Source organism: Python bivittatus, unplaced genomic scaffold, assembly GCF_059951505.1.
Source record: "Python bivittatus isolate LINGU-HERP-01145 unplaced genomic scaffold, Pbiv_v1 ctg000070_np1212, whole genome shotgun sequence".
NCBI lineage: Eukaryota > Metazoa > Chordata > Lepidosauria > Squamata > Pythonidae > Python > Python bivittatus.
In genome coordinates, this window is record NW_028277034.1 from 54,679,543 (window position 1) to 54,706,584 (window position 27,042).

General features: G+C 44.5%; 2 protein-coding genes across 4 annotated transcripts in view; one reads left to right on the forward strand and one right to left on the reverse strand.

Moving 5' to 3' along the window:
• Window positions 1-6,003, forward strand: part of ADRA1D (adrenoceptor alpha 1D) — a 52,418-nt gene extending 46,415 nt beyond the window's left edge. The window contains exon 3 of the mRNA XM_088133183.1: window positions 354-6,003. Coding sequence (XP_087989309.1) covers window positions 354-925 — 572 coding nt within the window. The 3' untranslated portion in view covers window positions 926-6,003. The remainder of the gene's footprint in view (window positions 1-353) is intronic.
• Window positions 6,004-16,174: 10,171 nt separating this feature from the next.
• SMOX (spermine oxidase) overlaps window positions 16,175-27,042 on the reverse strand; it is a 53,192-nt gene continuing 42,324 nt past the window's right edge. For 2 of the 3 annotated variants that reach the window (XM_088133184.1, XM_088133185.1), the window contains exons 4-7: window positions 24,655-24,828; window positions 21,261-21,963; window positions 17,929-18,089; window positions 16,175-16,669 (exon numbers count right to left, since the gene is read on the reverse strand). In XM_088133184.1, the coding sequence (XP_087989310.1) occupies window positions 16,532-16,669; window positions 17,929-18,089; window positions 21,261-21,963; window positions 24,655-24,828 (1,176 nt within the window). In that variant the 3' untranslated portion in view covers window positions 16,175-16,531. The remainder of the gene's footprint in view (window positions 16,670-17,928; window positions 18,090-21,260; window positions 21,964-24,654; window positions 24,829-27,042) is intronic. The other variant, XM_088133186.1, reaches the window with a different exon arrangement.

Here is a 27,042-nt window from a genome sequence, read left to right on the forward strand (position 1 = left end):
TTCCAAACACACCCCTCCATGCCTGTGACTTGTTAGTACGGCAGTATGACAGATGACCATACCTGGGGTTCCAAGCAACCACCCATATTAACCCAACCCCTCCAGCTCCATTAGAGAAAGTGATTAATGGTTGTTTTCCCACCAGTAGGTGGGAGGAGAGATGAAAACTGTTGGCTCTTCTCTAAAGACTTTGCATCATTTGGCAAACCTTCAAGTTCTCCAGAACCTGCTGTTTTGGCTTTGTAAGGATCAGTACTCACCCCCAGCCACAGTTCATGAAAGGTATGGTGGCTCCTTCTTTGTCCCTGCAAGGCCCTTTAACATTATTGTATCTTATTCCATCTTTTTGTCAGGTTCCTTCTTTCCTTCACTGAAGCCCACAGGCATGGCCTTCAAGATCATCTTCTGGCTCGGCTACTTCAATAGCTGTGTGAACCCGATAATCTACCCCTGCTCCAGCAAAGAGTTCAAAAGAGCTTTCATCCGTCTGCTGAAGTGTCAGTGCCGTCGGAGAAGGCCTATCTGGAGGGTGTATGACAACCACTGGCGAGGTGCCTCAATCAATGGCTCTAGCCAAGACTCTGAGAGGGAACCACGTTCCAGGATCTCAACTCTCAACGGCTCCTTCATATTGAACTCCAGCAGCTTGGAAAGATCAAGTAAAAGAAGAACTCTGAACTTCAAGAGATGGAGGATATTTTCTCCATTCCAAAAACCAACCACACAGCTAAAAGAGAAAATGAATAGCCTCTCCCACAAGATGCGTGGTAGCTCCCTCAAAGGTGGCATGGCAGCCTCCTTCAAAACAGAGGTGGAGTCAGTCTCCATTGGGATCCCCAATGAATTCTTGGAATGCATTGACTATCAAATGTATGATGATTTAACAGACTCTGAGTCTTGTGGGCTTAAAGAAACAGATATTTAATGCTAATAGGGGACATTCAGGTTCTTCTGGATTCAGTTTGTTTGTTTCCATCTTATACGTGGTTGGCTGACATAGGTGGGTGCACTCCATGAGTGAGACAGGTAGACTAACCAAGGTAGTCATACCCCATTGGTAGAGCCCATGCTTTGCATACAGAAGGCACCATTCTCCATTTGACACACACACACCCATGTTTCCAATGAGTTGAGAGCAGTATGTCATAGCCTTGGTTGGAAATCTCAAAGAGCTCCTGTCTGACCTAATAAGTGACACCCTTTTTACAATTGAGTTTTACAAGGTAGCTATCTAAAGATGGACAGACAGCCATGATGATGAGCAGGATAAGTTACATATGTAAGTCCTGGGGTAGATCAATGGGTCCTGCAAGAGAAGCTGGCCAATTTATTGATTATGAGAATTATCCACCTCTGGTGGGTAGAGCAGTGCCTTGTTATCAGTGAGTGAACGCTACACAATCCTGTGCTAAAAATATTTGCCACCATGAAAAAAAATATTTGCCACCAACAAGTGATGTAAATTAAGAGGAAGACATCATGTGAGATCATTACCAAGTGTTGCTTTATTCTGAACTTGATTCTTGGATTATACAGATTTCTGGAGCCAGATTATTGGAGTAGGAAAGAGACGGTTAAGAATGCTGGGGTAGATAACAAATCAGAACCCAGACAAGTTCTGTGCTCTGATTTGTTACCTAGTCCTGCCCCCTCCAATGACCCAAATCCCCAGTGAACCTTCTTGATCACTGCTGAGCTCTTCAAGAAGGGGAAAAAGAAATCCAACCCAAGAAATCCTATTTCCTCCATTGCGGTGTTGAGGAACACCCAAGAGAGAAGGAATGGAGCTCTGGAATGCAAGCAGGAGTTCTTCAGGTTGACAGACTTGGGGTGGAGTTAGTACAGCCCTACATTGTACTGGATCCCAGTGGGAAGATCCCAGTGGGAAGCCTAGGGCCATTAGTTCTTCCTCACTCAGCCATGCTGGAACACGGAAGGTGAGAAACATTGGAAAGACTATCGTTTCCCACCCCTGACCAGCATGGTGAGAATTTAATACCCACCATCTAATTTATAATATGTCAACTATCCAATATCTTGAAGTTGGTTACATTTTTTTGTTGGTTAGAAAAAAGGAGTGAGTATCCTGTCACTGGTTTGGCACACGGGCCACTTGCATACGAGTAGTACCATCACTGTCTAGCTAACATCTCACTTTGTAGGCTGCCCTCCTTCTCCCCTTCCCCTGATGTATGCAAGTGAACAGGCTTACTCAGCAGTGAGGATAATGCATTTTGCTTATGCTCAGAGGCATTTCCATTGCTGTGCTCCGATGCCCGAGAACCTGCGCCTCCTGAAAATTAAACTCTGGGTTTAAAATGGAGTTTGGAGACTGGAGTTTCAGCGAGTCGGATTCAAATGCACGCAGCTGATTTGCCAGCGAGGGGGAAGGTGTCTCTTCAAAAAACAGTTAATGCGTGGTGTTCAAATCACATGATTTTCTTTGATCTTTCCTAAACATTGGCTCACATTCAGAAGGAACAGGAGGAGCATTGAGGAAAGAAACCCAAATAAAGAAAAGGACATCACAATCGTTGGATCCATCAAAATCCATCAAAATCTCAACAACGCAAGAACATTCCGGTAGAAGTTGGTGGGAGGGTTGAAAAACATACATGAGACTGTTAGTCTGAGCAACCATGAAAAATCTACCCACTTTGGTTGGCTTAGGGATAGGGGTGTCCACAGGGTGTGGTTGAAAAGTCAAGAATGGTGGCCACAGCAGTGCAATGGAAGCTCCATTGTGGCCACCGTTCCAATGTTTTTTACCATACTGTGCGGACACCCCTGCTAATGAAGAAAGGATCCAGGCAGTGCCCTTTCTGGTGAATATGGTTTGTAAAGATTGAATTCATATTAGTACAAATGAGCCTCCAACATTGTTCTCTAGGTCTGAGTTTGCAGCTTAGAAGTAGCTCTTTGGATGGACTTGGAATATTCCTCCAAAAACATGATGCACATTTCTTGTTCTGTAATCCGGGTAATAGTATACCAAACATTTTGGTTCTTTTTTTTTTTTAACATTCTCCCGCCATGTTTTTGCTTTCTTTCGTTCAATGGAGAAGATCATTTGGGTTCAGTTCTCCAGATAGAGATGCCTGAGGGGTATTTGCAAGCATCTTCCCTTTCTTTTACAATCATTTTCCTTGCCTTCCCATGGTTTCTAGTAAATCCTATCGAAAGATATCATGAGGGAAATCCCCCCTTGGGGGGGTTTCAAACTGGGCTGCCTGGCCAGCCGAGGTGGCAAAATGCAAAATATAATGAATGACTCCATTAGCTGTCTTGATCCCCAATGATCAAATCAGCTGAAAGAAATTTTAGAAAAATTCTGAATCGTCCCCAAAATGTGTTGGAGCACAACAGGAGGACAAGTCTTGGCCCAGTGTCAAATCAAAGCCATCTTGTGTTGTCAGTTAGAGGATGTTGTGGGGAGAGTGTTGGAATAGGAGTGGGGAGACAGGAGGGAGTGTTCCATACACCCCCTTGGAAGAAAGATGGAAGACAAATCTAACAAACTCTTGAATTACTCCAAGATTCCTCTACTTCCAGAGCATCTTGAGTGTCACCTGAGAAGTCAATTCTTACCTTTCCATTAGGGCAGTGTTTCTCAATCTTGGCAACTTTAAGATGCGTGGACTTCAACTCCCAGAATTCCCCAGCCAGCATGCTGGCTGGGGAATTCTGGGAGTTGAAGTCCATGCATCATAATTTTGCTAAGGTTGCAAAACAGTGCATTAGGGAATAAACAACCATAAAATAATTCCTCTTTGTTGTGACTTCATAGGCCACAACTGACTTCATCAGATGCATTAAGTTAATTGAGAAAATGCAAAACAGTGAGCCAGGATCTGTAGTAATGGATGGGATAAGCCAAGTTAATAACTTATGGGAGCTGGGAACTGGCTGCCATTCTAAAGTACTACACGTCCTGAGAATGTCAAATATGGGCTAGCCCAAAATAATTGTCCCAAAAATATTCCACTTGTACTGGAACAGGAACTCACTCAAGTCCAGAACATTGTACCCAAACTCTGCCAAGGGATTTGGCACAAGTATTCCCAACTATCTGAAATAGTAACAGTACATTCATAATAAATTGCATATCTCTTTGCAGGCCTGTCATGAGACCCCAACTCATCTGCCTGTCTTGGCTACCTCACTGCCTGACAGGAGGGCCAGCCCTGACACAAGGGATTGCAGGCTGTCACACAGACTCAGCTATAACTTTGTCCAACCCCTATGAAGCACTTTAAGGAAAACCTTTCTGCAATCTTCTAAATCAGTGTTGTCCAAACTTGGCAACTTTAAGATGCGTGGACTTCAACTCCCAGAATTCCCCAGCCAGCATGGGAGTTGAAGTCCGCGCATCTTAAAGTTGCCATGGTTGAAAAACATTGCTCTAAATGCACCTTTCCTTTGATGCTGCTTTGTACAATTTCAGAAGTTTTAAATAAAAGAGAGTAGAGCCAAAGAGATCAAAATATCACTCCCCCAAGTTTCTCTGCAGTCCTTACTAAGAGATTCATCCCCTCCAGTTCCAATTGCCCTGGGACCAGTGTCCAGGGGCATTGTGCCAGCCTTCATTCCCATGGAAAGAAGAAGCAGATGATCTCACTGCACTCAGCAGAACTTGGTGGAAAGTATTTCCTAAATCAGGTATTTCCTAAATCATCATCTGTCACAACGTTCCCCTTTTGGGTTGTGTCATCAAGCTTCAGGGACCAGAATGCAAGGGTGATTGTCCAGGTCAAGACATAAATAACATTGGTTGGTTGGCTTCTGGTAAATCAGCTGACAGTGCAGTGATCTTCAACCTTTCTGAGACCAAGGGCCATGCTGGGCCCTTGAATGGTATGCCAGGGATCTCAGTGGGTAGAACATAAAGAATGAAGTGAGCAGGACTAGGACAAACATCAATTAATGTAAAGTTAATTATCATGAATTACATTCTATGAATAATGCTTATTCCTTGTGAGGTGGTTCATTTCCCTGTTCTGTCACCCTGAAAATGTCAACTTAGGGACAACTTTTGTAAAGTCCCTGGGAGGTGTTTCAGACTTTGCAAGCAGCTTCAGGACCACTGTTTGTACACATTTGTTGTGATATGATGCTGGAGTGTTAAGCTAGTCTTGAAAATCTCCCCACGATATATGCATGAACAGCATGTAAAGTAACCATTGCAATGTGGATTGATGGAATCAGGCCATAATGAAGAAAAGTGAAGTGAATCTTCTCAAGTGTAAAGAACCCTAAACCTAAGGAATGATCTCAACTGGTATGTAGCTCTATGGATTGGTGTGCAAAAGGATCTGTGGCTGCATGCTTAAGGCCCTGATCCAAAGATGGAACACTTAGGACAAATCCATATGCATACAGCAAAGCCTACTTTCGGTCCTTTAGCTGTAACACTTTCCACTGCTGAAGAGGCAAGCCTTTTCCCAACATTCAAAAGACTTGCCTCTTTGACAATGGGAATTACTCCACCATTCCGAAAAAAAGAAAACAACCCAAGTAGAGATCCTATCTTCAACCATAGATGAATGACACAGGAGTGAGGAGTCAGGGAGAGAAGAGACACTGTATCAGGGAAGAAATAGACACTTGATCCTTAGAGGTATATGGTGGAATTGTGAAACCTGAGCTTGTCTGAACTTCATACATCAGCTGAAATTCACCACCGCTGACACAACAGAAGAGAGAAGACGTCATCTGCATTTCAGTTGGACAGATGTTTTATAACCTTTCTATTTTATTGTTTACAACTGTGTACATAGGTGTACATTTCGTTTAACAGATCTTTGGATCTTCTATGCCCAGTTCTTTTGCCCCCTTCCTTCTTAAAATCTGCAATTATATTTATTCGCTGAGATTTATTTCCTGCCACATAAGGAAAATTCTGATGGATCAATTCCTGTCTACTTTTCCAAACAGAATGTACATTATCTTCTGTTTCTTTGTACCAAATACATGCACAATTCTTCCTCGGTGCATTGTTTCTGACACAGTGTTGCTTCTTCCTTCCTTGATGCTTGTGGGGTTCTTCCACTTAAGACCTGCGGATGAAATCCAAAATAAATGTGTAGTTTCTCTTTGGGGAAAGTTGTGAAAAGAATATCAAGGAAAGCCAGCATATATAGTACCAGCAAAATTACACTGGGCACACCTATGAAAAATACAGGTGCAAAACATCCCTGTGCAATTTGTTGGGTTGCTAAACTCCAAACAAGGGCTAGATTCATGCAACCTGCTGTTACCCAGTCATAGTGTCTTACCATTAGAGACTGAGCAGCTGTAATCACATCTGGGTCACAGGCTGACAAGGGCCCTAGAGGTAGGCTTGGCTCAGATGCTGCCATCAATCAGTATTAGTGGGGTATGTTCTGTGGCTTCCACACCTTAGCAGTTTTTACATTTGTAGCAACTCTCAATCTCATTTCCTTGGAAGATTGAATGGGTGGGGTTTAGGAGCTGTCCCATGGTTGACTGGGTTTGGGGGTTGCACAGCTGGATTGATGTTGGGGCAGGGTAGTTCACTCTTAAGTGCCCCTATAAAAATTGCCCTGGTACTCCTAGGTTAGTGGGATCATGGAATACATTAGGTTCTTAATTGACCAGGTTTAGCATCTTGAATAAATTCCGCCATGCTTCAAGACACCTGCAGAGGGAGTCAAGCAAATTATGAAAGCAGTGTCCACCATCATGCCACAGGTTCCGCCTCTTTTCTACACACATTGTGACATTGCACACATGTACAAAAGGCCAGAGCATGCAGCATGAAGCTGTGTTCGTGTAGAGAACATAGGGAATGGCCTTGAAGGGCAGGAGGAAGGACCATTACCAAAGCAACAGTTAGATAAGAGGGGCCTGAGCCCAGGGCAAGAAAGATTGAGAGAGACATGATAGCTGTCTTCAAATACCTGAAGATGTGAACCCTCAGATTGTAGAGGGTTCAGACTTATTTTCACTGGCTCCAGAGGATAATAGCTAATGAGATGAAACTTCAAGGATGTAGATACAGATTAGACATGAGGAAGAACTTCTAGACAATAAGAGTTGACAATTGTTGGAACAGGTTAACATATGGAGCAGTTTCTTCCCCTTCACTGGAGTTTTCAAAGAGAGGCTGGATAGTCCTCTATTAGGGATGGTGTAGTGGATCCTGCAATGGAGAGGAGATTGGACTTGATGACCTCTTAGATCCCTTCCAACTCTATGATTCCATGATTATGTGGAGGGAAGAAGGAATGGCCTTGAAGGACAGGAAGAAGAGCCACTACCAAGGCAATGGTCAGATAAAAGGGGTTTGAGCCTGGGCCAAGAAAGTAATATGAGAAAACATCTCAGGCAAGCCCCTCCCTAGTTCACATGGAGATGGAGGGAGAGGGAAGCACATTCAGACTTGCAAGATGCTGTTACTATAAAAGTAAATACTGGCCTATATGGCATTGGTTTCATAGTCTGGTCTACCTTATAGGACTGACATCAATCTTGCAAGTCTGAACACTTTTTTATGAGAGTAAGAACAGGACAAAGCTTCAGTCACACAGCTGTGGAAGGCATCTTAACTTTTTTTGACCCTTCTAAAATCCCCTGCTCCAGAGACCACTGCATGCAGGGTTCATACACCATAAGAGCAGTGCAGGAACATAATTTTGGACTCAAGCGGCTGATGACTGGATTAATCTATTTTCTGGGTTCACACAATCCATGGAGACATGAACCAAGGAAACGGGCTCAGTTTGCCCGTTTGAGAGTAGTCAAGGGGTCGGACTAAAACAAGGAATTTCCAAGTTCATCCAACTCAGCTATGGTCATTGGAAACCTGAGCAGTCCCTCCTCCCTTTTAGCCCTACCTACCTAACAGGGTTATTGTGGAGATAAAACAAAGACAGCCTCCTTGCCTGGAGAAAAAGCAGGATACAAGTCAAACAAAAATCTGGCAGTAATCAAACATCGTATGCTGTTCATATGGAGCTGTTAAATCTTTCACTGTCCTACTTAAACATGTTCTGTACATTACACAGCGGTGTTGTTCACCCTCTACACTAGTAAGTCTTGGGAGTTGGGGAGTATATTATTGCACTAATTTGCAGCCCCAGCTAAATTCACACTGGTGTATAGTTCCCCATTGTCCTTCTGCTGAGAGAAGCCCTGGGTGTGGACCACAGTCATCCGATCCAAGCCATAGTGACCTCAGGAGTGTCATGACACCATTGCCTCCGTGACACCAATTGTATCATTCGCACTGGGACATCAGGAGACAGGCTGGGCCACATTGCAGATGCCCAAAGTCCTGCTCCCACAGGCCTGTTTCCAGCAGCTCTCGCATCCATCACCGCGAGGCTGTGGCTGATATGGACAACTACACTGCAATCAAGAAGCGGCGATGAACTCATTAAAAAAAAAAGCTGCTTAATGTGGCATAGAAATTGCTGCCCTCCATTTGCCATTGCCACTGTCAAAGAAAAGAAGGGCCATTTATCTGCCATCGTTGCCGCCAAGATATTAAGAAAGCGCTAAAGATCGTTAGGACAAAATGAGATGCGTTCTCGTTCTGAACCCATTTGGACGGTGTTAAATTAAGTGAGAGAGTCCCTCAAGTGGAATATGAAAGCTGTTCTTCTCCCTTTGCTGCTCTTGAAAGGGGGGGGGGGGTGGCAGGAGCGGGTTTGTCCTTCTGTCCATTGGGGCCTCTGCAGATGTCCCTGTCCTTATGCAGCAAATTAATCTGGGGTATCCTAAGCAGAGGATACAGCAATGACCCCCAATTGCAGATTTCTTCCCTTCTTCCATCCCAGCCCATCCAGGAGCCTTGGAACGGATTGCTATGCTTTGCAAGGCAAAGAGAACACAACTCTGTTCTCAAATCAATGCATTTTTCCCATCAGAAAGATGGCGGTGCTTCTATGGATCTTTTGTATCCAGGGCAAATGTGACACCAAGCATAAGTTACTGAGGGACATGCCATGGAAAGCTCTCTTGTCTTCATTGGCTGCTTTTGCTCAGCCATGCGGTAGGAACAGGAAGAAACCACTTAAAGGAGAATTACCCTTTTTTTCAGCAGCCCACACCAAAATGGAGTCCTAGAGTGTCAGCTTCGCGAAGTTGTCCAGACCAGACGCACACCCAGAAGTCCTACTTCTAACTTTATTGCAAAGTTATAGGAACAGAATCTTGCAAGTCTGAAAATACATCTCTCCCCTCCTCGCCTTTACAGTCCAAGAAACTAGGGAGGGTCCCTTTTGAGATGTTTGCCTCATCCTCATTCTTTCTGTGGGCTCAGCTGATGCTTATCTGACCGTTGCCTAGTCTGCGGCTCTTCCTCCTGTCTCCCAAGGTCATTCCCACAGACCATTACAGAGTTGCTCTGCTAAAATACGGCATGTCTTGAAACATTGCCTCTCACACTCTCCATTTTATGCTTCATGTACAAGGCATTCCAGTTTAGGTTGACAGCTAGAGTTTCCCAGGACAGGAGTTTCAGTTATGTCAACAACCCACCATCATTTAGCTCTGCAAAGCTCAAGGCTCTGTATCTGCTAAACCGTGAGAAAGGCAGGAGAAATAAATGCCATAATTAACCATCGTGCTATAAGACCGGTCTCCATTTGACAGAGGACGATCAAGTGTGCAAAGCAGCTTCATCCTAGCATGCAATAAAATTCATACCTAGCCATGGCCTACAGGTGGTTACCAAACTTCTGTCAAGTCCACAACAGGGAAGCTGAAACCCATCCTTCTGCATCCACATGTGGGGGGCAAGAAGGAAAAAGACCATAAAGGGATAAGGCTGGAACGACCTCCTCAACCTATTTGAACCACAGCCTCACTGAAGCAAAGACTGGTTTGATCCATGCCCAGAATCTCTGCACGCTCCTCTGAATTCTGTCAGAGAAGAAAATGGGGGCATACATGTAATAATCAAAAACTTAAGGAAATTGGCAGGATCCTTCCCACCATATTGGGGTGACAAGAAACTTGACCTTTAAGCCAAACTCTTATCAGTTGTTTATTACAAAAAAAGAAGCTAATGACTTTAATGATTTGCATTAAAATGGCAACTCAACTCTGCTTTGACAGATTCATTCCCTTCCACTCGGTTAAAAAGGGAATAGCAAATCTGCAGATGATTGTTAGAATCCTTTACTACAGGGTATTTCAAGATAGTGCTGACCACACATTGAACGGAACAGTTGCAAAGGTTCTAGCACAGTTCACTCCACACAGGCCCCTGAAAACAAGAGGAAATTGAAGGAGGAGAACGCTAAGCATCCAACTTCTTTTAAGACCTGGAGTGTTGGTGAAGAGGGAAAGAGGGACCATATCATAGTTGGACCAAAGAACCTCCATAGGTGATATGCTCTATCTGTGGTCGGTGATGATTGAGTCAGATATTCCAGATACTCTTTGAAGTCATATTAAACAGGTAGCATTGTTGCAAATGAGGCTGGCCAGATTCCTGACTATACATGGAGGCTCTTCAGTCTGAAGGCCAATCCAACTTAGGTCTCAGGATAAAGAATATTAAATATTTTGTCCTCCTTAAACACAGGTTCTTGGGTAGCCAGGCAGCAGGATCAAAGGCAGTTCTGAAAACCATTTCAGGAGTTAATGCCCAAAGTCAGTTCAAAGACAATAAAACCTTAAGTCTCCAGAATTCCAAATTCAACGGGCAAAGTGTTATTTTGGACTTTAACCTCAGAGAGCCTCAAAGCAGTCCAGGCCATTGATGTATCTGAGGTTATTGGTGTCATTTGCATAAGGGCACAGTATTAAGCAAATGACATTGATGACATCAATTCAGATTTAACAGCCATTTGGATTTAACACATACCCCGTTCCAGCCAAATAGCCTGTTCAGCTGGGGCTCTACTGGACACCATCACGCCAACTGAATCAAAAGCAACCACTGGTGTGGGTACAGAGTTCAACCACTTCTTCCAGGAAGGGTATCCCATGAGCCCCTGTGCCAGGGGAGTACTGACAGGGTTTCATGACATCACTAACACCTTCTCTATAGCCATCAGGGGGTTGCCTTGATTGTGGCAGGTGATTCCACCCACCAGTGAGTTCTATCATGGAAAGTTCTACTTGTCAGTCACGTTCTCATGATTGCTTTGAAGACCTGCCCAAACAAGGGGATCATTTTCCAGCTTAACATGGTTCATACCACATGCTGAGATGCTAGTCAGGAACCCAACTCCCCTTTAGTCTGGTCTATGATATGGCGTGAGCCCAACTCATGATGGCCATCTTAATATTTATTTAGTTATGAACAGACTTTTTCTATGACCCCCATTTGACAACTTTTTATATCATTAGGTATTTAGCTCTGCCATTAATTGGGAGTTAAAAGGGATTAATTTGTTTTTGCATCGCAAGTTATGTTGATGCCAACTTAATGATAAATAACCCATCAAATGTAACCTTGGCATGAGAGCTGTGCAGCTACCAGATCTGGGCTGCAAACATCCAGGTGGCCCCTACAGGGAGCAAGGTTAAAAGATTAAAGTTTTCCATATCTCTTAATTGCCATCTAGGGATCATCTGAATATTTGCAGCTCAGATCTAATACCCCTAGAATGCACATAAAAGAATCATCCATCAATGAGCAGAATCTGGTTTTTCTGTTCCACGTGTGAACGTAAGAGGGCAGGATTTAACCATATTTGAATGGAAGTTTCTGCTAGCAAAGGCAGACTTCAAAGCAGCAAATGAGACACCCTCAAAATCTAACCAATGTATTATAGTGCAAGACGACGTTCATGAATTTTCCTCGAATACTGCAGAGGTTGGTCCTTGAGGCAATGGCTCACGCTGTCCCAACTGGAAGCCCTCTGGGTGCATCAGGCCACAACTCCCATCCTTCCCAACTGCATGGAATCCAGCTGCAGAGACACAGCTGCAGATAGGCAAAGCTTGCACCCCCCAAATCACTGCAAAAAGGAGCCAAGAAATTCCCATGCAACAGCCAAGAAAAAGACAGACCACCAAGCAATGGCCATAAAAGCTACATGTAGTCCTTGCAGAGATGGAAAAGAAACAAAAAGAAAAATGGAAATTATTCGTGGGCTGAAGCAGTTCCCCGATGAGGCGGTTTATAATTTCGATTGATAAAGGCTGCCCCGCTCAGCATGGACTTCGGGCAGCATTCAGTTAAAACTAATACAATAGCTAAAAACAGGCAAGATATCCGGACACAGAACTAAACATTAACAGGCAGAACAACATGTCGTGACCAAGCCAGACCATACCCCAAATGCCCACAGCAATCTATCCCAGAGCCTGGGGGGAGAAGCTGAGTTTTAAAATATTGTCCAAAAATTTACAGGGTTAGAGTGGTCCAAATCTTCAGGGGATGTTATTCCAGAGAAGGAATTGTTGCATTGCAACACAGAAGATGTGCTTCCTAGGTCCCATCAGATGCTATTGCTTAATAGAAGGGACACACCCACTCTGTCCGATCTTACAGGAAGGGCAGAAATGATGGGAGAGAGGTGATCCTTCAGATAGCCAAGCCCTAGGCTGGTTATAAACAGCACCTTGAATTGCATCCAGAAGTTCACTGGTAGTCTGTGCAGTTCTCATAGCAGTGGGGTCACATGACTGTACCAAGGTGCATCATAACTATCTCACAACACTGTATTCTGGACCAGCTCTAGCTTCTGAGTGGTCTTCAAGGGCAGCCCCATGTAAAGAGCATTGCAACAGTCCACACCTGAAGTGACTGAGGCATGAGTGCCCATAAGAAGTGCCTACACCCAAGGAAAGGGTCATGCATCAGATGAATCCATGTGAAGGACCTCCTGATCATAGCTGTCACATGCTCATCAAACAGGAGTAGTGAGTCCAGGAGGACCCCCAAATTGTGCACTAGCTCAGAATGGGGAAGGGCCACCCCATTTAAAACCAACAATAGACCATCACCAGCACCATGTATCCATCAGCATCAGTTGGTTCACAAGGGACAAAATACGCAGCTGAATATCACCAATGACTTCTTGGCCCAGTGTAGATCTCAACTATTGGCCTTTGCTGCTTAGCGATCAGAAGTAACCAGTGGACTGATGGAACCTAACTCCATGTTGGTGGATGACTTCACCCAGCAGTTTCATGTAGATCTTAAACGGGAGAGGTGAAAGCACTGAACCAGGAGGCACTCCACAAACTAGGGGCTTTGGGTTCAGCATCTCCCCACTTGTCAACATTAACTGGACCAGCCATGGAGAAAGGAGGAGAATCATCATAACATCATACTTCCCACTGCCAAACTCCACTTAGTTTGAAGCAAAGGGTAGAGATTGAGACTTGATAGAGGGATATGAAATCATTCATGATATGGAAACTATAAAGGGGGGATTTTTCTTCCTCTCTTACCATGCTAAAATTCCAAGGTCATCCTCTGAAACTATCACTGGAATGACTTCTTGGCCCAGTATAGATCTCAACTATTGGCCTTTGCTGCTTAGCGATTAGAAGCAACAACGGCCACCAGTTGAGTTGACTTTAAAAAGGGACCGGACAAATCCATGCAGGAGTGGCTATCAGTGGCTGCTAGTCATGCTGGCAGTGTGGCACACCTCAAGCACCAGCTGAAAGGGGCAGCATTGAAAGAAAGATCACGTCCTCCAGTCTGTGGCTATGAGCGTTGCAAGTGCCTCTGTCCGACCGCACAAAATTCTGGATTAAATGGGTCCTTGGCCCGATCCAGCCCCAGAATTCTCTTTTTCTCCTTCTAGGCAAGCAATGCTATTCACAGCCTGCCCACCCCCCAGGTGTTTTGTTCCCTATTTTCATCCAAATCCTGCTTTTTAAGAATCCCGGTTCCAAACCCAGAGCCTTTCCGTTTGTTTGCAAGAAACCAGAAATATGTGTTGATCTTTCTACAAGCAAGACCCAAGGGCTGCTGCATGCTTCCTTCCCATCGTTTCTAAAAAACCCATAGCATGCCAATAAAACAGAATTGGAACAATTGTAGGCATTTTGGAACAGGATGCCACAACAACTCAATTGGGTGTTTCTTGAGATGGGAAGGAAGGTTGGTGCACTAATTCAAAGGGTGAGAAGTGTTTGAGATCTTCTGGGGTTAAATGTCTCCATGATTATGGACTCACCAGAGGCCATTTTATAAGGCCATTGCAAGAAGGTGGTAGCGGCTAGCCCCCTCCCCCCCCCCGCCCCCAAGGCTGATCTAGAAAGCTAAACAGCATCAGCCCTGGGTTTTATTTGGATGAGGAACCAGAAAATGGTTAGGACATTTTAGGAAGCTGCAGAGTCCTAAAGATCAATTGCTACCCCCTCTGAATCTAGCTCAATTCCTGCTGACCTAAACACCCCTAAATTTGCTTGCAAATAGTACAGAATTGGTTAGCCCTTGCCTTCTGAAATGTTTTGGGGGCTTTTCGCTCTAGCCTCTAGCCCTGGATTCCCCAGGTGGTTCCCCATCCAAATAAAACCCAGGGCTGATGCTGCTTAGCTTCCTGGATCAGCCTTTGGGGGCATGGATGCTACCACCCAATACGATTGCTGTAACTTTCGTGCCCTATGAGTGAAGAGGTGAGAATATGAAGGCATTTCTTGCATCATGTATACCACCTCGGCGGGCTTGTAAACAGGTCTAATTTTAAATGATCTGGCTGTAAACAATTGCTAAATTTAGGGCAGTGAGAGAAATCCATACCCCATCTAGAAGGACAGATTGTTTGACTTAGTGACCCCACCAGCCAGATAATGATACCCCTGGCAAAGACACAATAAACCATCTAGAGCAGTGTTTCTCAACCTTGGCAACTTTAAGACGTGTGGACTTCAACTCCCAGAATTCCCCAGCCAGCTGGCTGGCTGGGGAATTCTGGGCGTTGAAGTCCACACGTCTTAAAGTTGCCAAGGTTGAGAAACACTGATCTAGAGTATTAACAGGCTGGTTCCCAAATTAAGGGGTGCAACCTTAACTCTATTTTTATTCCTCCAAGTGTTTTGAGACTAGCAATGACATGGTGTGGTGCCATGGCGAAGGGGCTGGGCTAGGATTGGTGAGATCCAGGTTCAAGTCCATCCTCAGCCATGAAAAATCACTGGGAGACTTTGAGTCCATCCTTCTCAGCCCAACCTACCTTGCAGGGCTGTTGTTGCAGGATGAAATGGAGATCCCTGTGTAAGCAGCCTTGAGCTGCCGGAAGAAAGATGGGATGTATAGCTGACAAGTAAGTTTTAAAATTTTAAAGATGATTCGTGGCCATTCCTACCACATTCCTGTATTTGCCAGGAGCCTATGATCTGAAATTCAGCATCTGGAAAGAAAAGGGGATGTTTCTGTCCTGGGTTCTTTGCCTAGTTTGTGGCTTTACAACAGACGGTGTTACTGGATAAGTTAGTCCAGTGTTTTTCAAAGTCGGCAACTTTAAGATGTGTGGACTTCAGCTCCCAGAATTCCCCAGCCAGCGTGCGTAAAGATCCAGCCAACTTCTCACTGTGTTGTGTGAACCAGGCCATTACTTCATAGAGCTTGTTTCATAGCGCATGAGCTGGGTTCACAAGCAGGGTGCATGAACCCAGCTGCAGAATGACATGCAAGGAAGCTGGTAAGGATTTTCCAAGTCAGCCATTGTGCATTTGTTTGCAAAGACAAACTAAAGAAGCCAGTGCCCCAAGAACCATATTCCATTGCTTGGCTTGCAAGGAACAGAGGAGGAGCGGGGGGGAGGAGGAGAAGGAGAAGATGGAGGAGGAGGAGGAGAAGGAGAAGATGGAGGAGGAGGAGGAGGAGGAGGAGAAGGAGAAGTTGGTGGAGGAGGAGGAGAAGGAGAAGGAGAAGGAGGTGGAGAAGGAGGTGGAGAAGGAGAAGGAGGTGAAGGTGGAGATGGAGAAGGAGAAGGAGGTGGAGGTGGAGAAGGAGGTGGAGAAGGAGAAGGAGGTGAAGGTGGTGATGGAGAAGGAGAAGGAGAAGGAGGAGAAGGAGAAGGAGAAGGAGAAGGAGAAAGAGAAGGAGGTGAAGAAGGAGGTGGAGAAGGAGGTGGAGAAGGAGGAGGAGGACGGGGAGAGAGGGGGAGGAGGAAGAGGAAGAGGAGAAGGAGGGGGAGGAGGAGGAGGAGGAGGAGGAGGGGGAGGTGGTGGTGGTGGTGGAGGAGTCACAATGCTTCTTGAAACGAATGGTGCCCACACAACGAAAGAGTGACCATTGCAACATTTATTGAACTATAGAAGGCACTTACAATACCGGGAGAGAAAGAAGGGGAGGAAATGGAGAGAAATAGCTCCAGAAGTACAGTTAGAAAAGATATGACACAAAGAATCAACTTTTGCCCAGGCAGTAGGAGCACCCTTTCCTGTTAACGATACAGTAGTACATGAAAAGAAACTACAGTCCACCAACTATGGGTTAAAATAGTTAAGACTTTTTTTTAATATAAAAAGATAAAAATGTTTCTATGATCAGCATTTAAAAAAAGAAAGAAAAAGAAAAGTTTTGCTTAGATGCACAACAGTAAAAGGAATCAAGAGTTAAAGGGTCTTCTGAAAGTCCAGCATCTTAATTCTTGCAAGACAAAAGATCTTGGTACATTTCGGTCAGACGAGCCGCCTCTCTCTGGCCAGAAAGCAAAGCACCATGGGTGGTGGAGTAGTACTTCCTGTGCGTGGCCTCGCCCGAAAACATCACCTGCATAGGCTGGAGATCCAGATGAGGGACAGCAAGAAGAGAAAGAGGAAGAGGGAAGCATCTTAAGAAATGTTTCATGAAACAATAACACCATCTATCAAATTACAGTGGTACCTCGGGTTACGAACGCCTCTGCTAACAAACTTTTCGGGTTACGACCAGCTCCGGCCGCAAAAATTTACCTCGGTTTGCGAACTCCGCCTCGGGGTACGAACAGGATACGCGGCCATTTTCCCTCCCGTGACACAGTCCACGGCCATTTTTCCGCCCGACACGTGGTCCGCGGCCATTTTCCACCCCTGACACATGGTCCGCGGCCATTTTTCCGCCCCTGACACGTGGTCCGCGGCCATTTTCTGCCCCTGACACGTGGTCCACGGCCATTTTTCTGCCCCTGACACGTGGTCCGTGGCCATTTTCCACCCCTGACACGTGGTCGTAGGGAGGGGGACTCTCCCTCCAAGCAATAGCCGCCTCCCTGTCCTCCACGCCAGAATGGATTAATGGTAATTACATTGAACCTTATGGGGAAATTTCCTTCGGGTTGCGACCAATTTGGGGTGCGACCAGAGTCACAGAGCGAATTAAGTTCGTAAACCAAGGTTCCACTGTACCTTTCAGGAACCAAGAGGACAGAGGACACCAGGGATAACATCAGAAAATGTTTATTTATTTGTTTACGACATCTAGGTTCCTCCACAATCAAAAGATATTCTCAGTGGTTATCAAGAATATCAAGTATGGAGTCAAGAAGGTCTTGAAAGAAGACACCATTATGCCAGATCCTGCAACACATTCCTGAGGTCCTACTGTCTCCCCCCAAAAACTCATTCAAATCACAAATTAAATTATTTTTTTTAAATAAATGGCAAAATCTTGTACTATCACCAAACCAGGCAGGATTTCAGTGGTCTTGACAATCTCATATAAAATAATGGAGAGATCACGAAAATCTCATGTTGATTCAGATGTATGGGGAGAGCACCCCAAACTAGAAAAGGTTTAACACCCTTGGGGCAAATGAAGCCCAAACCCTCTTATGTTCTGAGATTACAGCTGGGTGGGTGGAAAAAAATGGCCCCATTCAACAGCTGGCCCCATTCAACAGCTGGGGTTTTCCAGTCACTGCATATATCATATTCAAGAAAGATAATATATCATATTCAAGAAAGATCATTTTTAGAAATCAAACCACCAAATGGACCACTTTTCTGCATTCATCTTTCTCCTGACCGATGATGGTCAGGTACTTCCCGGGAAATACCTACCACTGTTTTGGAACTCTCTGCGTAAGGCAAGGGTTTCGCAAGTTTCTCCACGTCTGCTCCGCTCGACCCAACTTGCGTGTAGGAGTAGGAGCCACGGAAATAGGGGTTGCTGCCCCAAGAGGATCGAAGGATCTGCCGAGGTTTCGGAATGTCTGGATTCCCTAAACCAAAAGGGAGATTGTGGGAGCTGTTGAAAAATACAAAACCCTGAATGGTAACCCAAAACATAGAATTTCCGGTGGCCTTGTTTTTCCAGCAGGCAATATGTGCTCATTGCGGACCCCCGCCTTAGCACCCGTGGTTTGGCACTGTTCATACTGAATACAGGATAGCCTTATTAATGCAGCTACAAGGAAGACCAAGGACATCTTGAGGAGCATCAAGCAGAGTGTAGAGTCCAGATTGGGAGAAGTAAATACCTTGCCTAGATCAGGCCTCACCTGAAGTATTGCATCAATTCCACACGTTCTAGTTTAAAAAAGACATAGATAAACTGGAGCAAGTCCAGAGAAAGGCTACCAAGATGGTGAAAGGACTGGAAACTAAGTCCTATGAGGAACCTGGGTCTGTTTAGCTTATAGAAGAGAAGGTTAAGAGGAGACACGATAGCTGTCTTCAAATATCTCAATTACACTGAGGGTTCAGACTTATTCTCTCATTTGTGCCAGGCTAGAACTAATGGGATGAAACTTCAAGGATGTAGATACAGATCAGACATGAGGAAGAACTTCTAGACAGTAAGAGCTGCCGATCAGTGGTACAGGTTACCACATGGAGTGGTTTCTTCCCCTTCACTGGAGGTTTTCAAACAGAGGATGGTGTAGTGGATCCTGCAGTGGGAAGGAGATTGGACTTGATCACTTAGGTTCCTTCCAGCTGGATTACAGATGCCACACTAACCAGGCAAGCTATTGGGAAAAGATGTTCTTGAAATGGAAGTCCAGTATAATAGTTAAAGGCTACAGAAATCAGAGTTCCAGTCTACCACTTGCCATGGCAATTCACTGGGTGGCATTGGGCCAATCACTCAGGTCTTCACACAGCCTCCCTCACAGGGTTGTCATGAGGAAAAATGAGAGAAGGCAGTGTTGTGTATGCTGCCTTGAGCTCCTGAAGAAAGAGCGGGATATAAATCTCACCAATAAATCAGGAGATTTGCAACATGGATCTTTCACATTAAATAGGAGCAATCAACTTTGGATATTCCTGGCACAAAGACTTGACATCAACATCTCTCAGATTTTCCCTACTCACCACCTTCACTTAGACATTGTAGGTAGAAAATTGTGTTGGTCTATGGTCGCCCTAAATCAGGAGAAACCTGTTACCCCTTTTCCAACTAACCATTTTTATTAAATTTTAATATTTAAACTTTTATGTCAGTATTTAAAATTGACATAATTTTATCGACACAATTGAGTTGCCATCTTCACAGAATGTCTCCCACAGGGATGGGAATCTAATTTCTCCTCTTCTCACCCGATTACATCTGTTCATATTATCATTGGTATTAAATTATAGTTGATATTATGGTTGATATTAAAGGCTGGCCTGCTCCCGACTCATATAATCAACTCTGATCTAGAATCAAAACTCATTTACCTTGCTCACAAGATGATATTGTTGGATTCAAAAGACTGGATTGCTGACACAGTTTAACCTGGGGCTCTGTTTGTCAAAGAGAGATTGTTCTACCTCAGTGTTTCTCAATCTTGGCAACTTGAAGCCGTGTGGACTTCAACTCCCAGAATTCCCCAGGAATTCTCAGTTCACAGCTGAGAAACACTGTTCTAGCTACTCTGTCTGAAGCTATTTTTGCAGAGACTGTTGGAGAGATAGGTTAGTCTACGGTCAGGAGGAATCTGGTGGTACCTTTTACAAAAATTTTATTAAAAAGCATACGCTTTTGTACCACACTCCTTCTGATTACCGTTGCAGAGATATCTGACAATTTATTTACGGTCATGCCCCGGTCAAAGAAAAAACTGCAAGGTAACAACCCAAAACAATTCCCCTAAAACTGGTTTTTCTGCTTGCGAAACGTTGCTGACAGCACCTTCAAATTAAAACGCAAGATCAGCAGAAAGCACATCTCAACAACATTTCTTAGGTGTGACTTATGATTTGCTGAATCCACTATTTCTATCCTGCAAATACTAAAATATTATTTTGGTAAACAACCTGAAAGCTGACTGACATCTCCAAACCAGGATAAGAAACAGAGAAGTGCTTTCCCTAAGGGAAGGAGATGGGGGCGGGGCGGACAGTCAAGGGGTACATTTAGGATTATTTGTGAAATATGGTTTAATGTGTAGACTTTAACCAAAAATCTAGTTGTCGACTAGGCTGGGAAGTCCAAACAACGTAAACAAAAGAAAGCAATGGCCATCAATCAGTTCCATACTGCTTCCAAAAAAACAATCTTGACGTATCCATGTAGTTACTAGGATTCAAGCTTGTTTCCAAGGAGAGTGTTCCTTTGGTTGTTCCTTCAACAATACCCACATGTTTCTAATGACAGGCGATACCTAAGGAGGACCAGGTCTCATCTTGGACATCATTTGCTAGACCTGAAATGGGAAGAGGACCTTTAAAATTCCTCCAAGCTTCTCAATAAGGGTAGAGATTAATCTACAGTCCTTCAAATCCCAAGATTAGGAGAAAGGTGAGGTCTTATTCAGCATCTTGCACTGATATTCACAGGCACACAAAAACAGTTGTAATAGATGGAGGTTAAGGAAGAGTTCTTCGCTAAAAGCCATTCTTTAAGCCAGGGATGGGAAAATCAGGATCCCAGAATGAATGTGTTCCCCCCCCCACAAACACACCTTTTTTCTATCTGGTCTATATTGTTGAAAATCATCATAGCCATTTTAAGGAACAAAAGACACAATTGATAACACAATTAGGCTTCCTGTCTCAGAACAAAACAGTCCCTTTGAAATATGTTGTTGAAATGTTTCAACAGGTTGTGTTCCCATGGGATGAGACTCCTTGGAACCACCTACATATCCCTTGGTCCCACTGTAAAATGGGCCGTGGCCCCTTCCACAATGATTAAGTTTCAGATGACACTCCTTGGAACCACCTACATATGCCTTGCCCTACCCTGATATGGGGCATGGCTCTACCCACAAAGATTAAGTTCAGGATAAGACCCCTTGGAACCACCTACATATGCCTTGCCCTGCCCTGATATGGGGCACAGCACTATTACTAAGTTCAAGACAGAGCCACAATGGAGACTTGACCTACCCATCATTTTTGCATTCTTCCACCACCATCACCCCAGCCTTTCCACTTTCCAGGCCCAAAAGGGAAGAACCACAGACCTGTAAATTTGCGAAGCATCTCAGTGCAGATCTCTGCAACTGTTTCATCATCGTATTTCTCCATGATGAGGGCCTCCTCCCCACAAATCCAGCCACTCAACACATGGCCGTAACGCTCAGGCGGGTAGAGGACATCAAAGCTGCAGATCTTCTTGTACCACAGCTCCTCTGGATAGGTGAGGCTCTCGGCCTCCGCTTCATCTTCCCAGACGAACTGAATGCTGTTGCATTCAGGTCTCCAGAAGGGCTCCTCAAATTCCAGGAAGATCTTGTCTGTGGTACTAATGCCCAGCTTCTGAATGGCCAGCACCTTCTCTTCAGGCAATGGGGGGTAGAACATGTCCTCGTGGTGCTTCTTCAGGACCCCCAAAGACACTGTCACAATGACATGGTCAGCCAAGATGAACTCGCAGTCTTCACACTCCACAAGAACGCTGTAACCTGCGTTTTCTTCTACGTGATCTTCATTGTGGTCAGCCACTTGCTCTATCTCCTTGCTGATGGACTGATTCCAGTGGATACATTTGACTGGCTTGTTCAGCTGGATGACCGACTCTGGGATTGAACGGGACAGGATCTCCACAATCTTCATAAAGCCACAAGGGATGATGTGATGTGCCCCAGGGATTTCGGTCCACTCCCCAAATTCACTGAGAGAGACTTCATCCATACTATGGGAGCTGCTCTCACAACTTTCCACCTGCTCCAAGAGAATCAGAAAGCAATATTTCCATTAGGAGGTTCTTCTCCTAGTACAAGAACAAGGATGTAAGTCATTCCTTCCCAACCTGACAAACCTCAAGTGTATTAGGCCAATGGTTCCCTATAGTGGCAACTTCCAAACATGAAGACCAACTCCCAGAATTCTCAGCTATGGCTCTGCTGGCTGGGGAATTCTGGGAGTTGAAGTCCTGGAAGCTGCGAAGGTTAGGGAACATTATAGCAGACCAACACTCTCATCTTTCACATACATTATGTCCTGTTGATGTATTTAGTGGTTTTGACTCCAAACTGTACCTTGCTATTAATACTACAGACTTTTTCAGTCTGGTCCCTGAATTTCCAGCCAGTTTTCATCCCAAACTGAAGAAAATAGCAGTTTTGCACATTGATAGCTGACTGGAAACCCCTTATAGACTTTTTGCATGAAACAGAAAAAATGCACTTATGACTTGCGGTTTTGATGATTAGGGGGAAAAAATTAGATAATAGGAAAAAGTGAGCATTTTCTGTAATCACAGAGGAAGAGATAACTTTGTAATCAGACTTATATTTGCTGCAAAGGAAATCAGGAGCTTTTTCTTCCTATTTCTTTTTCTTTTCTTTCTCACTTTTGTCTTTTTTTCTTCTCTCTTTTTCTGTGTTTTCTTTATTCTGTTAGTTTTTACATTTTCTTAAAAACTTTTAGCAAAATTTATACCAATGGAGGCGAATATGTGTAGCTCAGGGTTGAACTGTGGAGTCCCTGGGGTTCTCTGAGCTTGGCTGTTTTCTTCCAAACGTTTCATTACCCATCTAGGTAACATCTTCAGTGCTAAAATGGAGTGGGGTTTTCTCTCTGTTTATATACTGTGGTATGCCCTGCCAGTGTTGGTGGGGGTGGGGGTTGGTTTTGTTCCTCTGGTAGTTCCTTGATTAGGGTATTGTTTACTGCTTGATTGTGTGCCTGGTGGTAACCTTTGCCTATCTGGGTGACGATTGCTGGTGAGGCGATCTTCTGGTCTTTTGTCTCTTTTGAATAGTATGTAGATGCTGTTTATCTCTATGTGTCTGTTAATTGCTGCCTTGTCTGAACACCAAGCTTCCAAGAATTCTCTTGCATATTTGGATTTAGCTTGGTCTAAAATGCTGACAGTTTCCCAGTTGAAACTATGATTGAGTCTGTCCATCTGTTGGGAGATTAAGGAGTTTTCATTGTGTCTTCTGACTGCTAGTTGGATGCGCTCTGCTAGCCTTCTGCCTGTCTGTCCTACATAGTGTTTGTTACACTCCTTACACTGTATGTTGTAGATGACTCCTGTTTTTTCTTCTTGTGCTACTGGGTCTTTGGGTTTGCTTAAGATGTTTTGGGGGGCTTTAGTTGGTTTGTGTGCTATGGAGATGCCATGTGGTTGTAATAGTCTGTTGGTGGTTTCTGAGACATTTCTGATGTATGGCAGTGTGATCCTTTTCATAGCTTGTGTTGGCTGAGTTGTAGTAGGTTGAGTGGTCAGGCACTCTTTGATAAAGTTGCATGGATATCCATTTTGTTGGAAGATGTTGTATAGGTGGTCTGTTTCCTTTTTCTGCTGTTCTGAGTTGCTGCAGTGCATTTGTGCTCGCTTGAATAATGTTCTTACACAGCTCCTCTTGTGGGAGGTAGGGTTGTTACTTTGGTAATGGAGTATTTGATTAGCGTGGGTTGTCTTCCGATAAACTTGGGTTTCTAATTTACTGTTGTTTCCTCTGCTGATGACGATATCCAGGAAGGGTAGCGTATTGTTGTTTTCTTCCTCTCTGGTGAATTTTATTCCTTTGAAGATGTTGTTGATGGTTTCATGTGTCTTCTCTAGTTGTTCCTTTTTCATTATAACAAATGTGTCATCTACATACCGGATCCATTCTTTAGGTTGTATGTGGGGAAGTGCTATAGTTTCTAGGCGTTGCATTACAGTCTCTGCTATGAGTCCTGACAGTGGAGATCCCACGGGTGTGCCTCTGATTTGTTGGCATATTTGTCCATCAAACTGAAAATAGGTGGTGAGGCAGAGGTTGATGAGGTCCATGATTCTGGGTATTTCGATCTGGGTTTATCTGGTTAACTCGGGTGTGTTATATAGTACTGCTGATATGGATTCTTTCACTAGTTCTGGGTTTATGGATGTCATTTGATGTCACAGCACTCTTTACCAAGTTTTCTTGGCAGCTTTTTGGGAAGGGGTTTGCCCTGGCCTTCTTCTTCCTAGGGCTGAGAGAGAGTCAGACTGGCCCGAAGTCACCCAGCTGGCTTCATGCCTGAAAGAAGACCAGAACTCACCATTTCCCAACTTCTGATCTCATGCCTTTAATCACTACCCCAAACTAGCTCTTACCAACTGAATACAGTTGACTATCTGCCAAGTGTCCTTATGAGCTGCTACGGCCCTGATTTCTGATCTGATGCAACGAGCAATGTTTGGTGGGGCATCCAACGGCATGGATACTGGCTTACTCTTGGTCCCCATCAATATCTGAGCTATGCAACATAGACACTGCAGCTGTCACCAATGTGGGACCTCACTTGTGGACCACAAACTGAACACCTCTCAGCACAATTGCTGTCAGTCAGAAACTATTGGGGAATTCTAGGAGCTGTAGTCCCACCAAGCCTGGTGCCTTAGCCACTACACCAAACCGGCTCCCATCACCTCCTTACTTTCAGGTATTGTTGGATCATGGCGAGCTTCAGCTTCTTGATCGTCTCCGAGTCGTCTTGATCATCCTTGATGCGTTTGCGCACGACATCTCGCGTGAAGATACCCACGCTATTCTTGCTCTCGGCATTGACTGGTTTACCATTCTGGAAAAACTCCTGAGTCAGGTTATAGACCTGTTTCATGACAGAGAGAAGGTGTGTAAAAAAAGAGGTTTAATCACCCAAGAAAACTCAGATCAACCGCAGGGCTACCCGTGTGCTCATCAACATGCACATGATAATACAGCTCCTTCCCAGCTCCCTTTCTACAACTTCCCTACAGATAAGCTGGTTGGATACCAAGTTGGACATCAGAGAGGAAAGGGGAGGGCATTAGCCTTGCCAACCATGCCTTAGCATTTACGGCCTTCAGCAGGTGACTTCCCCTTTCTAAGAAAAACAGCTTGTGCTATCCAACAGAGATGGGGAATATCTAGCGAGAGGTGCAAAAGCGAAGGCTGAGGACATCAAAATCCAGATCTTCTATCTGCCACTCTCTCTTGAGTCTCAACCTTCTGTTTCCAATATCACTGATACTTTCCTCCTGGCAAAGTAAATGGCATTGCCACTGAAGCTTGGAACAGCTTGGAAAATGCTATGTATCCATTCCCAGAAATGAGCAGAGAGAGGAAAGGGGGCCTGCTGAAAGCTTTGATTTTGCAGCCACAGAAACACACCGAAGGGACAAGATATCCCAGCCAGAGAATGTCTAAAGGTCTGCCATGTAACATGACTATTGGTCCTTTGGCACTACAGGGCACAAGGAAATTTCAGCAGTCTACACAGGCCCTATCTCCTAGCCTTGGAACCCTCTCCCTGGCAAAATAATAACAACCATTTTTATTCTTGTAAAAACTGACAGAAACTTCTGCCTAGCACAAAGTTGCTTAAGCTTTCCTAAGCAGCTTGCCAAAAGGAAGCAGATCACACCTTCGCAAGACAAGCCAAATCAAATAAAGCCAGTGTTTTACTCCCTTTGGATTTGCATGTATTGAGCAAACCAAAAGGCCTAATTTTTAAACAGCAGTCTGAAATCACTGGTGCAGAGTCCCAAGGCTAGAGAGGGGACTGTAGAGCTTTAATTAATACCTTGATCCTAATTCCCAGCATTTTAAAGGATGCTAGGAATGCTCTAAGAGGATCTAATGAATACAGGCCCCCAGCGCCCCAGCCTTTAATAAACAAGCTAATGGGCTGAGTGCTGACAGTCTCTAAGGTTGGAATTCCAGACAGAGGTCCTTAGGAGAAAGAGCCATGCACGTGATTTACTTAAGAACATCAGGAGGCCCAAATAATCCATCTTCTGTACTACAATTTGAGATATCAGGAAAGTCATCAATATTGTTAATTGGGCCAATATCATCCCCAGCTGTTCCTCCCCAGAAGCTGGCATTTAAGAGGTGCTTCTATAATTCAGGATGTGATGAACAGCAGACAGACCCTCCAAGAATTGATCCAATCTTCTTTCAAAGCCATCTAATCTGGCTATTTTCCCATTCACCGGCAATAAATCCTACAACTGAATGATCTTAATTAAGAAGTTTTTTTTTCCTTCCCTTGCCAAATTTAGCTTCAAAGAATGGCCTAAGTTTGTGAAAGGAGAAAAACTCCATTTATTCAGGACGTTGCAGAAAAGGTTAAACCTGTTCTCTTTCACCCCAAAATACAGGGCACAGAGTCATGAAGAAGAAAACCCCCCGTTCTGACTGAACGTAGAAAAAGCTTCACAGCAGCAACAGCAGAACCCATGATCCATGGGAGATGGGGGGCTCCCACAAGTATCTGCAGGGAGGGGTCAAAAAATCAAGAGCATGGCTGCAATCATGTGGTCAAAGCCCAACCCCTTTTTATGTGCATGCATGGCACGCAGCAAAAAGGGGTGGGATGTTGATCATGTGATCCTGGCCATCTTGACTTTCCCCAGTGCAGACACACACAAACACACACACACCATGGGATCCCTTTCATGGGTTGCATTCACATAGAGGCTATTCCATCACTTATCTGGGATGCTTAAATTTGGATGTTTGCACCGAGCGGGGGGAGGATATGGACACAGACATCTCAATGGCCTTTCCGATTTTCCATCCCTCCTCCATATCCTCCCTTCCCTGCTTTTGTTCTGTGCTCAGCTGTTTCAGCTGTGTAGTCTGAATCTTGCTTAGCAAGAGCTGAGCTACATATTAAATCAAACTGGAGAGAAAGCAAATCAATGCTAAACCAGTGTGGCACAGTGATTAAGGTCCTGGATTAGAGCTACTGACCCATGTACAAGCCCACCCTTGATGGTCCCCTCCATCAAGTCCTGTTGGCCACACACAAGGAGGAAGGGCGAGGGGTCCAACCCAC